The 14,322-nt window shown below is 45.4% G+C and overlaps 1 protein-coding gene across 2 annotated transcripts in view; it reads right to left on the bottom strand.

Moving 5' to 3' along the window:
- The window catches only part of ARFGEF2 (ADP ribosylation factor guanine nucleotide exchange factor 2), a 97,322-nt gene that overhangs the window by 51,755 nt on the left and 31,245 nt on the right, over positions 1-14,322 (bottom strand). For both annotated transcript variants that reach the window (XM_003483981.5, XM_005654245.4), the window contains exons 7-12: positions 11,405-11,473; positions 8,654-8,805; positions 5,264-5,394; positions 3,857-4,091; positions 3,119-3,218; positions 2,236-2,375 (exon numbers count right to left, since the gene is read on the bottom strand). In XM_003483981.5, coding sequence (XP_003484029.1) covers positions 2,236-2,375; positions 3,119-3,218; positions 3,857-4,091; positions 5,264-5,394; positions 8,654-8,805; positions 11,405-11,473 — 827 coding nt within the window. The remainder of the gene's footprint in view (positions 1-2,235; positions 2,376-3,118; positions 3,219-3,856; positions 4,092-5,263; positions 5,395-8,653; positions 8,806-11,404; positions 11,474-14,322) is intronic.

The raw sequence follows: 14,322 nt of genomic DNA, 5'->3' as shown, positions 1-14,322 counted from the left end.
AGGTGATATCAATATTGAGGGCTCAGTGCAGAAATTCTGAATATCTTTTTTTTTTTTTTTTTTTTGGTCTTTTTGTCTTTTTAGGGTCGAACCTGCAGCATATGGAGGTTCCCAGGCTAGGGGTCTAATCGGAGCTGTAGCCACCAGCCTATGCCATAGCCACAGCCACGCCAGATTGGAGCCGCGTCTGTGATCTACACCTCAGCTCACGGCAATACCAGATCCTTAACCCACTGAGCAAGGGCAGGGATCGAACCCGCAACCTCATGGTTCCTAGTTGGATTCGTTTTTGCTGCACCACGATGGGAACTCCTTTTTTTTTTTAACTTTATTTATTTGTATTTTTAGGGCCGCACTTGTGGCATATGGAGCTTCCCAGGCTAGGGGTCAAATCGGAGCTGTTGCCACTGGCTTACACCAGAGCCACAGCAACGCCAGATCCAAGGCGTGTCTTTGATCTACACCATAGCTCACGGCAACACCTGATTCTTAACCCAACTAAGCAAGGCCAGGGATCAAACCTGTGTCCTCATGGTTACTAGTCAGATTCATTTCCACTGAGCCATGACAGGAACTCCCTGAATATCTTTAAAAGTGTTCATTACAGACTCCCTAGCAGCAAAAATATGGGACATGTGCTTTCCTAAAATGAAAAATATTATTTGGATTTTAAAGGGAAGTTCTCATTCATTGCTCGTATATTAAAAAACAAACAAAAAACAACCAAACACTTAAAACACCATTTAAAAAAAAAAAAATTGAAGTTCTTAACCAGTGACCCTAAAAAAGAAAAAAGAATCTTATGCAACAAATAAATCGTTGTGGATACATTATCCCCTTGACAGCCGCAAACACATTTCATTTTAAGGGTTACTCTGCAAGTAAACAAGAACACTGATTTTTTTTTTTAAGTGGCTTTTTTTGGGGGCGGGGTGGGGGGGACCTGTGCCTACAGCATGTAAAAGCTTCTGAGCCAACAACTGAACTCTCGCCACAGCAGTGACAATGCTGGATCTCCACCCACTGTACCAAAAGCGAACCCCCACAGTAGCACTTCTTAAATAAAAAGTGGAATGCGAGTTGCAGATAACCTTTTAACAAATGTGAATACTTCAGACTCAAAACGGCATCGAAGATGGCACAGATGGAGTTCCCTTCGTGGCTCAATGGTTAACGAACATGACTAGAATTCATGGGGATGTGGGTTCAATCCCTGGCCTTGTTGAATGGCTCGGGGATCTGGTGTTGCTGTGGGCTGTGATGTGCGGTGCAGACGCGGCTCAGATCTGGTGTGACTGTGACGCAGGCCAGCAGCTCTAAAGCTTCGATTAGACCCCTAGCCTGGGAACTTCCATATGCCACAAGTGTGGCCCAAAAAGAAAAAAAAAAAAGAAAAAAAAAAAAAAAAAAGGCACAGATCTCTGTGAATCTAATGACAGCTATGGGCCTTTGATGTAATTCCAGGCAGCTCACAGACTTTTCCACCAGTTCATTCAGAGACCTCAGGTTAAGGATCCTACTCTCTGTTTTTGGCCCCACCCACAGCATTCGGAAGTTCCCGGGCTAGGATACTCAGGCCATAGCAGCGACCATGCCAGATGGTCCTACTGTCTCTGGAGGCACTCTAGCAAAAGGCAACTTCCTTTGCTACTACTGGAGACTGGGACCTTGTTTTCACATGATCTGTGGAAAGAGGACAGAGTGAACTCACTTCCCCCAGGTCTCAGCTCAGGTGTTGCCTTCTCAGGGAGACGACCTCAATGACCCCATTAAAAAATGGCACCACCCTCGCCTCAACGCCCCTTCTCCATTGTCCCTATTTTATTCTTCTCTGCAGCTTACTCCTTCATTGTCTGCTTGTAAGTGTCTGGACCAGTGCAATATGCCCACGTACGTGTATGTTTCTTCGCTGCTGTATCCCCAGCACCAAGGACAGTGCCTGGCACACAGGGGCGTTTAATAAAATTTTTTTTCTGCTTTTTTTAGGGCCACACCACAGCACATGGAAGTTCCCAGGCTAGTGGCTGAATCAGCACTACAGCTGCTGGCCTATGCCACAGCCACAGCTCAGGGTAACGTCAGATCCTTAACCCACTGAGCGAGGCCAGGGATCAAACTTGCATCCTCATGGATACTAGTCAGGTTCGTTTCTGCTGTGCCACAACAGGAATGCCTGTGAATATTTATTGACACGGGTGAACTTTAAATATAAATGAGTGTTCTCAGTGTTTTTACCTGCAGAGGTGTCATCCCCAGCTCGTGTCCACTTCTTCCCTGAGCGATTTTGGATAAATCATTTACGAGGCGCTCAAAAATGTTAGCAGCATTTAAATCACAGTCGTAGTTGACATAAATGTCTACAACACACTGGGCATCTTGGAAAATAACACATGAATATTAGAAATCCTGTTCAAACACAGCAGTTACGTTCTCTTATTAAACGAGATTCTTTGGTCAAAAACTTTCCCCAGTGAATTACTAACTCCAGGTGGACACAGGCACTCAGGAAATGTACGTGGGAAGTACCAGGAGTGCGGGAGGCCCTCTTCCTAGATCCGCCCTGGCATGAACTGAAATCTCGGGCCGCTCATTCCACCTCTCTACAGCTCACTTTCCCTCACCAAAAAAGGGAAAAATAACTGCCCAATCTACCTCTTTCAAGTTGTGTAACTTTTATGAAGTTAGGTTTGATGATAGATGCTCGGTTTAGAGCCACACAACTGTACGGTGTAAGGGAAATCCACATTCACCTTAGCAGCCAATCAAGGGCTACAGCCCAATACCTGGGACCCTGTGACTTGCAATCCATGTTCAGCCTGTAGGCAGGGTGACAAGTGCCCTGGTTTTCCAGGACTTGGGGCTTTCCCAGGATGTAGGACTTTTTGTGTTAAAACCAGAGAGCCCTGGGCAAACCAGTCTGAGTGGGTCATCTTCTGAAGAAGGGGAGGTGGGGGGGACTAGGTGTTAGGTTAGCGGTACCCTCTAAGGTAATGACTTTCTCAGCACTTCGAACTCTAAAAGGAGGAGCTGACGGTCTTAATCTGGACTCTGGAGAATGAAAGCATCCGAAGAGTTTCTGAGCAAGTCAAACAGCTGAGCACCCACAGGGTGAAAATACCTGCACAGATCCTTGTCAGAGTCTGAATGACCATCCACCTGTGCTCAAAAGAACTTGTTGATGTTTCTAAAATGTTCAGGAAAATCTCTTTGAAAAAGACCTATATAACAAGAAGAAGATAAAGAAAGACAGCAATTAACAGACAGTTTAATTTAGGGCTCAAAGACCAAAGCCTCTGAAGAACAGGCAGAGCCTATGAGGGACGCGCCCGGGCAGAAGGAGACGGGTGCACATGTGTGCTGAACAACAGCCCCGGTGGGAAGAGCTAATGCAGCAGGACCCTGGTGCACGGAGAACACGGCCCCATCACAGGGTGCAGCTGCTCCTGAGAAACCCAGGAGCTGCCACGTGGAAAGACAGGACTGGGGTTGTAGTTTTTTGAGAGAAATCAGAAATCTAGATTTTCATGGAGAATCTGATTTCTCAATTTGGAAACTAATTCAGGTAATTTCGAATAATTTATAGGCTAAACAAATACGTTTCAGAGAGTGAGCCCAATACAAAGATCATACAAGCTAAACCTTTCATTATAATGAAAGGCATATAAGACTTGGGGGCCGTCAGTTTTATGAAAAGGTCTTCTCTTGCTAAAAAATTCTTCTTTAGGGTACCAGTAAGTAGACTGTGTGACTCTAGTTCCTGGTGACTATGCTACCAGCAGTTAACTCATCATGTAAAAGCATCATCAAATCTTAAAAAAAAAAAAAAAAAAAAAAAAAATCAATTCTGAGTCCATACCTCTATCTGCATCTTCAGGTGCATTTTAAAGTTTGAAAGAAGAGTAAGAAAAATGGCAAGAGAGAGCTCAAAGACATCAGGCACTGACGAGACACCGTTTTTGGACAACGCGACACAGAGATATTGCTTGATTGCGTTGATGAACATCTCGTGGGTCCTGAAGACGGGGCCGGCGTTCTGCAACACGGAGAGGAGCAGCTGCAGGGACACCACCTTGGAACGAAGCTCGTGGGACCTGGCAAAGAAAACGCGCAACAGTGACAGCACGACAGCACTGAAAGGCCAAGTTTTCATAAGCACGTTTCACGCCCCTGCCAGCGAGCAGGACATTCCGAGCAGCCAGGGAGTCAAGACTTGGCAACAGCATCTAAATGTCAGGAGAACAAAAGCAGAGGGCACGCAGAGGGTTCACACAGAACCTACAGGCCCTGTGCAAATGAGTACTGCCAAGTCCTACTACTTCTCTCTCCTCGTCTAAAGCAGAGAATAGAGCAGGAGCCAAATAAGTGCACACTGACTCGGGAAAGCTGGTTCTTAACAGAACCAACTGCTTCACATCAACCAGGTGATGAGACTAAAACATCTGTCCTGCTGTATCTTTACTGTTTGTTTGTTTTTTAATTTTGGCCGCACCCTAGACAGGTGGAAGTTCCCGGGCTAGGGATGGATCCTGCGCCACGACAGCAACCCAAGCCAGTGCTGGGTCCTTAACCCATTGAGCTGCCAGGGAAGCCCCTGCTCTACCTTTAGAGACAATGAGAAGAGTGCCTTTAATCCACCTGCCTCCTGCTCCCCATTCCTGGAGGGGAGGGAACATTCCCCTAATGGTCATCATATTCTCAACAGAGGGTTGAGGATTATTATTAGTGACTAATAATGATGATGATGATAGTGCCCATAAAACTCTCATCAGTGCAAGGCCCTGTGCTGGGGAAGTCATTCTATCATTTCATAGAACTGGTCCTGTAAAGAGATTTCCCATATTCCCATTTTTCCGATGAAGTTCAGTAGCTCATGCGGCCATGGGGTTGGTCTCAAGTGAGCCAGGGCTGAATGCAACTCCCCATGGCTCCAAAACTTCTGCTCTGACAGGCCGCAGCACCGCTGTCCTCGTATCAGATCCTCCACTCTACAGGGGTGACTTTCTGGGTTGACTCCGGGGCTTACATCTACATTCCTGAAGCAGAAATTTCCAACGAGGGCGGGAGAAGGAGGTTTATAAGCATCCTGATGGGGACCCCTCCCCATCAGATTAAACCCATGAGTCAGGAAAAAGAGAATGAATGTTCAATATACTGATTACTTTTAGCATGTAAACCAAGGAAAGCAGAACTGGGGGTTCGCAGAACCCCAAGATCCTCCTGGATTATTTGGGTTATAGACAGCCAAGAGCTGCGGTCTACTTACTTTGGATCTGGAGGGCCTTCACCAAGGGGTTTCATGGACAGCTTGCAAAGGGAGCGAAACACCAGGAAGGCATCCTTCTGCAGAATGTGAGAGAACCTCGCAGCCACTGGATGTCCTTGGGCATCCGATTCCTAAGATCAGAATAAAGATCAGAAGAACCAAAGGGGCCAAATGAAAGGATAACTCTTTTCAATGTAATTATCTCATGGAATTTGAAGTGTTTTATTCCATGGGGAAGTGAGGGATGTAGGGGAGGAGAAGATATGTCAAAACAGGAGCTTATGGGGGAGTCATCACAGCAATTCTAAAACACGTTCCTTGTCCTTCCAAAAGGGGGTGTGGATAGTTTAACATGATAAGTGAGCAAATGTTAAACCATAAAAACCCAAAAGAAATATAGGTAATTATTCATATTAACGTGAGTAAAAAATGTATTTCTAAGAATACTACTGCAGAATAAATGGGGAAAAAAATAACAGGTGTTTTAAAATACACTTTTAAAAAGTAAGCTACACTTTAAAAATTCTTTAAATAAATATTTGTAACACATGATAAAGATTAATATCTTCAACATATAAAAAATTCCCATTATGGAAATATGGAACTCTAGTCCCAAATGAAAAACAGGCAAAAACACAAGTGAGCAATTTATCAAAAAATGCAAATGACAGGTAAACCTAAACAACCTTATTACTAACTATTAAGAAAGTATCTTTCTCCCGCCAGACCAGCAAAGATTTGAATGAATGTGACTGCACAAGTTTTTTTGGGGCTTTCTGTCTTTTAGGGCCGCACCCGAGGCATATGGAAGTTCCCAGGCTAGGGGTCCGATCAGAACTGTAGCTGCCAGCCTATGCCAGAGCCACAGTAATACGGGATCTGAGCCGCATCTGCAACCGGCAACACTGATCCTTAACCCACTGAACGAGGCCAGGGATTGAACCTGCGTCCTCATGGATGCTAGTCAGGTTCGCTAACCGCTGAGCTACGAGGGGAACTCTGTGACTGCCCAGTGTTAATGTGAGAAGGGGAAAATGAGTGCTGAGAGTCTCCAGGTGGGTGGAAATTCAAGCACTGTCTTCCTGGCAGGCTAATTTGATATCATGGAACAAAAGTCTTTTTTTTTTTTTTTTTTTTTTTCGTCTTTTTGCTATTTCTTGGGCCACTCCTGCAGCATATGGAGGTTCTCAGGCTAGGGGTCTAATTGGAGCTGTAGCCACTGGCCTATGCCAGAGTACAGAAACGCAGGATCCGAGCCATGTCTGCAACCTACACCACAGCTCACGGCAACGCCGGATCGTTAACCCACTGAGCAAGGGCAGGGACCGAACCGGCAACCTCATGGTTCCTAGTCGGATGCATTAACCACTGCGCCATGACGGGAACTCCGGAACAAAAGTCTTTTTTTTTTTTTTCTGTCTTTTGTTGTTGTTGTTGCTATTTCTTGGGCCGCTCCCGTGGCATATGGAGGTTCCCGGGCTAGGGGTTGAATTGGCGCTGTAGCCACCGGCCTACGCCAGAGCCATAGTAACGCGTGATCCGAGCCGCGTCTGCAACCTACACCACAGCTCACGGCAACACCGGATTGTCAACCCACTGAGCAAGGGCAGGGACCGAACCCGCAACCTCATGGTTCCTAGTCGGATTCGTTAACCACTGCGCCACGACGGGAACTCCATGGAACAAAAGTCTTAAAGCTTCCAGCTCTTGACTCAGCCATGGCACTTGCAGGAACTGAGTGTAAAGAAAGAATTAAGGATGAGCACAAGATCCACCGAGAAGGATGTTCACCGTAGAACTGTCTCCTGTGGTTAAACTGAAATAAAGCCTAAACCTAACAGCAAACTGGTTAAATAGATTATGGTAATCCATGACAGGCTTTGACATGGCTATTAAAAAAATTAGTAAGAGGGAGTTCCCGTGTGGCATAGTGGAAACAATCCAACCAGGAACCTCATCCTGAAAGTGATTCATATCTGGAGGTGGGGCCTTTGGGAGGTGATCAGGTCCTGAGGGATGGGATTAGTGTCCTTATTAAAGAGGTTCCAGAGTTCCCTTGTCCCTTCTGCCACATGAGGCGAGAGTAAGAAGACAGCTATGAACCAGGAAACAGTCTCTCACTAGACGCAGAAATTGCTAGTACCTTGATCTTGGACTTCTCAATCTCTAGAACTTTGAGAAATACATTTCTGTTGTTCACAAGTTACCCAGTCTCTGGTGCTGTTATAGCAGCCTAAACAGACTAAGACAGGGGCAAAAACTGGTTAGGGGATGCAGGAGGGAGGGTCTTGGGGGGAGGTTGGAAAAAAAATCTTATTCTTTTTATGTATAAAGCACAGGTACACATATAGTATATAAAGAGGTGTATCAATTTACCAGTGGCTTTAAAATTTCATGAAGAGGGGTAGTGATTAGAAAAAAGAAATACATAAAAAGGCTCCTGGGTGTGTGTGTGTGTACATTTGTTCAAATAAAAAGTTGAGAGGAGCAGAAACGAATTCGACTAGGAACCATGAGGTTGCAGGTTCGATCCCTGGCCCCACTCAGTGGGTTAAGGATCTGGGGTTGCCGTGACCTGTGGTGTAGGTTGAAGACGCAGCTTGGATCTGGCGTTGTTGTGGCTCTGGCATCGGCCGGCAGTAATAGCTCCAATTAGACCCCTAGCCTGGGAACCTCCATATGCCTTGGGTGTGGCCCTAAAAAAAAAAAAAAAAAGATAAAAGGTTGAGAAACACCGGTGGAAAGGTCAGAAAGAGAATGGGTTCAGGCAGAATGTTAGTATCATACTTCTTCCTGTTTTGAATGTTTACACACAACATTTCCAGGAAAAACAACAACAACAACAAAAAATGTAGCAGACATATCTACATATCTTTCAGGGGCCTGAAAGGATGTTCATAATATACCTTAAGTTTAAAGAGCAGGTTACAAAACAGTATATTGTGTTATTTCAATGGTAAAAAACATGGAAGGGAGGGGAAAACCTAGAGGGGTGTGATAAAATGTTAACAAGGGTTATCTCTGGGTTAGAAGATTATGGATGACGTTTATGCCTCATTTTTCCTTCTGTTTCCTTATGTTTCTATAAGGAATGTACCACATTTCAGGAGAAAAGAAAAAGGGCAGGAACTGTACGTTTTTAAACGTCTGAATAAACAACAATGCTATAAGCCACCGACATTAGCCCATTCCAAGAATGGACCCCACTAATACAGAGACTAGCAGAGCAGGGGATGTCGCTAAAAATCTGAAAGGGGCGTGGTTTTCACTCGCTTCTTCTGATAGCCTTAATTCCTCAAGAAATAGCAAAAAGACAAAAAAATAAAAAGTAAAAAAATAAATAAAAAAGTAAATGTCGAACTGACTCTGACAGGAGGACCACCAACATACCAGATTATCTGCTGATGACAAGGACTGCCTGTCGTCCGCTACCCCGTTGGTCTGCGGGTTTTCGTCCGCTGCTGGGGGGACGGCACGCTCCTGGCTCTCCAGCTCACCCAGGACCCTCTCGGGCTCTGTCAGACCGTGCTTTTGTGCTGCTTCTTAAAATACAATGCAAAAGTCATCACCAAGTTAGTACTTACCCTAAAAGGTGACCTGACACCCAGAAGAAGGTATTCATAGAACTTACAACTATTGCTTTTTCCCTTTCCTTGCACCACTGCCCTGTGACTGGCATGGTTCTGAAAAAGGCTAAGCCAAAGTGGTGCTTTGGTTTTAGGTGTCTACTACCCACGGCCCCACTCCCAGGTGGCTGCCTCCACATTGTGGTCCATGTCAATGGTGCCTCCAGGACTGTGCACTATAGCGGTTCTGCCCATCCCTACCTATTTTGGAAGATTAGAAGCAGCTAAACATAAAGAGCATAGATTTTTAAAAAGGGCTATTAATATAGGAGTTAGAGAACAAGAGTCACGTCAGTGAAAAGAATATGACTGTTATGATAGAAAACCTCAGTGACAGGGGAAAAAAATTAGACCTGAGCTTCCTGGCAGCCATGTGAAAAAGGAAAAGACAAAGAATTAAATGGATTTCATCATTCAATGAAAGAAAGCATGTTTGACGGTTAGCAGAATAGTTAAACTCTATGAGGAATTTACCATGTGTATCTTTATACATATATAAGGGACAGCACAAACAATTCAGTAATAAGCACAATCTTCAATAACGGTTTCTGTTTTATTTTTATTTTTTGCTTTTTAGGGTTGTGCCCACAGCATATGGAGGTTCCCAGGCTGGGGTCGAAGTGGAGCTGCAGCTGCCAGCCTACACAACAGCCACAGCAACCCCAGACCTGAGCCTCGTCTGCAACCTACACCACAGCTCGAGGCAACACCAGACCCTTAACCCACTGAGTGAGGCCAGGGATTGAGCCCACATCCTCATGGATACTAGTCAGGTTCGTTACCCGCTGAGCCACAATGGGAACCCCCAATAATGGTTTCTGAAACATATTCTTTCAATAAATATTTATCAGACGTCTATTACGTGCCAACATCTGTGCTAGGGGCTGGGGGATATAGCAGTGAACAAGACAGACAAATGTTCATTATATGAGAACTTCTTATACTGGCCCAAGAGAAAAAAAATCTAAGGGTATGAAATTTAATTGTTCTATTTTAAAGACATTTCTATAGGGGAGTTCCCGTTGTGGCTCAGTGGTTAACGAATCCGACTAGGAACCATGAGGCTGTGGGTTCGATCCCTGGCCTTGCTTAGTGGGTTAAGGATCTGGCATTGCTGAGAGCTGTGGTGTAGGTCACAGACACGGCTTGGATCCCGCGTTGCTATGGCTCTGCCGTAGGCCGGTGGCTACAGCTCCGACTTGACCCCTAGCCTGGGAACCTTCATATGCTGCAGGAGCGGCCCTAGAAAAGGCAAAAAAGACAAATAAATAAATAAATAAAGACACTTTTATAGAGTTAAACAAATAAAGAAATCTACGTATACAGCTTGGTGGTACCCAAATTAACAATGGGACAGGGCTCAGAGCAGTGGTCAACTTCTTTGACCATGACCCTCAGTAAGAAATACATTTCATTTTATTTATTTATTTATTTATTTTTGGTCTTTTTGCTATTTCTTGGGCCGCTCCTGCAGCATATGGAGGTTCCCAGGCTAGGGGTCGAATGGGAGCTGTAGCCGCCAGTCTACACCAGAGCCACAGCAACGCTGGATCCGAGCCGCGTCTGCAACCTACACCACAGCTCACGGCAACGCCGGATCGTCAACCCACTGAGCAAGGGCAGGGATCGAACCCGCAACCTCATGGTTCCTAGTCGGATTCGTCAACCACTGCGCCACGACGGGAACTCCTCATTTTATTTATTAATTTTTTTTGGCTGCGACCACAGCAGGGACCCAATCTGCTGCAGTAGCAACGCTGGATCCTTAACCCACTCGCCACAAGGGAACTCCGAGAAATACATTTTAAAGGTAATGAGCTGGTATACATCTGTACACATAAATCATTAAAACGCACGTTTCGTGAAACAATGCTTAACATTCCTATGTGCGATGCATTCACTCTGCATTCTATTTTATTGTACTCTCTTTCATTTAAAAAATGCTGATTGCAACCCACTAATTTACTGACTTCTCAACCCATTAATGGTTTATTGGCACTGCAGCTAGTGTTCAACACTTAACTACTGGCTTAAAGATTTTGGGTAAAAAGAAAGAAAGAGAATCACCCAAAGTCATTCAGAGCTGTACAAATTTAATTCCACCGTAACTGCACCAAAAACTGAGTTATGAATGAAGGCTAACAAAATGAACAAAGCTTCCCTGTACATGCGATGCCTGTCGACATGGGAAGTGTGTCCTGGTCACATCAACAGGGTAGCCGTGAAAATTCACATTCTCAGGGCTCACTGCCGGCTCCTAGGAAACTCTGGATGTATACAGAGGGGCCCTCTGTGTGTCTGTGTGCAGCACCCAACTCCTACCCTGTCAGGCTGTGCTGCCTGAACCCAATCACTAACAACGAGTAATTTCTGAATTCCACAGGAAGGATGGGCAACCACGGGCAGACTTTGGCTCCACGAGTTCAGAGGGGCGGGCACTCTACTACTAAGATATCTGGCTGAGGACTTCTGTGGCGGAACACGTAGGAGGAAACGCTGGGTTCTGGGTTCTTACCTTTCACGGCCGACGTGACCACGTCTTCTAAGATCTCCTTCACCACCTCCTGGGCTCCATCTTCAGTCCCTACACACACACACCAAATACACAAACACACGTGTGGGCATTTCCAGGGAAAACAAAGGCAGGTGGAAAAGGAGATGAAGTCAGTGTTTTCCAGCGTCACGTGGCAGAAGGCAAGTGTGCCAGTGAGCCCTCTCCAGAGCCAATTCCCGTCACGCCCCAGGAAATCGGCAACCGCGGAGGCAGCATCTGTTAGGACTCGGTTTTGCCTCTGTGGAACATCAAGGCCCTCTGACTTGGACACTCCTCCCTCCTGAGCCACCGCTGCTCGGCCCAGGGCCCTCTCCACCGCCCCCAGGCTGGAGGCAGGAGCTGGGCTTTATCCTGCTATGGTTCCTGGCAGCACAAAGATGGAGCTTCCAGGGCCTCGAGCACCACAGGGCCTTGGTAAATGATGCCCCTTTTGCCGCCTCGTTTTCCCACACTCTGACTCCAGAACTCCACATGAGTTTCCTAAAGTGACAGTTGGGAATGTACTAACTTTTAAATTGAATTATTCTGCAAAGTGTTAACTGTTTAAGTGGAAGAAGTTTGGTACCAGTTGTTTTTGTAGAAAAGGAGAACCAGTTATCAGCACTTGACTAGACTTTTGGAATAAACATGACTGACTTATAAAACATCACCGACAAAAAGGCCATCATGTTAAATAAATGAAACCAAAATAACCCTTTAAATTCTTCCTTAACAAGGATTTTCAATCAGGCCACTGTATTTTTGAGTTCTGTGCTTTGTCCACTAGGTCCCAGAGAAGCAGCACGAAGTATCTGCATTTCCAATGAGGACTTAACCCTAGTGAATGAAAAACGTTGCCTGTCATATCAGTAAACAGAGGATTTTGCAGCCATCAAGCCACTACCTCAGGCCCCAAGGTGTGCCCTGAGGGAACGCAGGATGGAGACAAACTGGCTGCCAGACACTAAGCCCTCAGCCACCACAGCCACCCTCACTGGTGCACCCCGAGGCGAGGCGACTCAGGATGGGAAGAGCACAGGATCCTGGTCTCAGCGGCTAAGGTGCATATCAACAGAAGGAGTTCAGTGAGCCCAGACTCTGGCATCTTCCCATACATAGAAAAATGCTAAACTCCTTAAGATACCTGGTTTTCTTTAATTAATGGTAATCTTTTGTTGCAAAAACTCCTATATACTCTGGCTCCTTCCTTCTCTCTTCAGAACAGTTTCTTAGAGGAGTTCCTGTCATGGCTCAGTGGTTAACGAATCCGACTAGGAACCATGAGGTTGCAGGTTCGATCTGTGGCCTTGCTCAGTGGGTTAAGGATCCGACGTTGCCATGAGCTGTGGTGTAGGTTGCAGATGCAGCTCAGATCCCGAGTTGCTGTGGCTCTTGCAAAGGCCGGTGGCTACAGCTCTGATTAGAATCCCTAGCCTGGGAACCTCCATATGCCACGAGAGCAGCCCTAGAAAAGGCAAAAAGACAAAAAAACAAACAAAAACCAAACAAATAAAACAGAATTCTCAGCTTTTAGGCTGTGCAATTTTTTCAGTTGATACCCACTATGATTATTTATTCTCCACGCCTCAGCTTTACCGAGGTCTGACAGACAAAACCATCGTAACTCTTTCAATGGGCAAATAAATTCATGTGGAAAATATTGATGTTACATGCTTTTTGTTTGTTTGTTTGTTTTTTGTCTTTTTGCTATTTCTTGGGCCGCTCCTGCGGCATATGGAGGTTCCCAGGCTAGGGGTCGAATCGGAGCTGTAGCCACCGGCCTACGCCAGAGCCATAGCAACACAGGATCCGAGCCGCGTCTGCAACCTACACCACAGCTCACGGCAACGCCAGATCGTTAACCCACTGAGCAAGGCCAGGGACCGAACCCGCAACCTCATGGTTCCTAGTCGGATTCGTTAACCACTCTGCCACCACGGGAACTCCACATGCTTTTCTTAGAGGGAAAAAAAGAACTCAAATGGAAGTGGGAAAACACCACAGCCATGGTCAAAGCCTTCTAAACCTCTGTTTCTTCATCTAAATAGGATGATTTAATCAAGGTCAGTGTTAACCATACTTTTGTCATTCTCACACAACCTTCATAATTTTTGTCATTTTCATAGACCATTTATATTGTTGTATTACATATATTTAACAATGTTATTTATTTATTTTTGCTTTTTAGGGCCGCACCCATGGCATATGGAGGTTCTCAGTCTAGGGCTTGAATTGAAGCTACAGCTGTCAGCTTATGCCACAGCCACAGAGACACCAGATCCAAGCCGTGTCTATGACCTACCCTACAGCTCACAGCGATGCAGGATCCTTAACCCCCTGATCGAGGCCATGGATCAAACCCACAACCTCATGGTCCCTAGTCAGACTTGTTTCCGCTACGCCACGATGAGAACTAACAGTGCTCTTTAACTCACCTTAAAGGCAATATGTAATGTTCACAAAAGCATAGGTTTCATGTGCTAGTTATATTTTTGGAATGCATGTTAAAATAAACGTATAATTATTATTAAAGGTTCATTCCCTTATAAGCCATCTAAAATCACCTCATCCACATCATGATTTGGTAAACATGTAACTAGGTATTTCCAAGTTCCCTTCCAGTTCCAACATTCCAGATGCTATGATTTAACAGAAGTATGACGACAGTTGCTAATCTCTAGCATACATTCCAAAAACCCTTGTACACGTTCAACACCCAAGAAATGTCAGCTGGATGAATACATTTCATCAGGGGAGCTGCAGGCTTGGTGAGTTAGGTCAGGGGCTATGCAGTGTTATGGGGTCCCTCTGGTCCACAGGCATGTGCTGTTCAGGCTATGCGCTGCTCCCCCACACCCCCAAATTTTAGTGATGTAGAGGTGGCGAGAATTATATGCACC

This window comes from Sus scrofa, chromosome 17 (assembly GCF_054392235.1).
Source record: "Sus scrofa isolate SSC_HxYL_T2T_F1_AM1 chromosome 17, Sscrofa_HxYL_maternal_Yorkshire_Landrace_v2.0, whole genome shotgun sequence".
Lineage (NCBI taxonomy): Eukaryota > Metazoa > Chordata > Mammalia > Artiodactyla > Suidae > Sus > Sus scrofa.
This window is presented reverse-complemented; position numbering and strand designations above follow the sequence as displayed.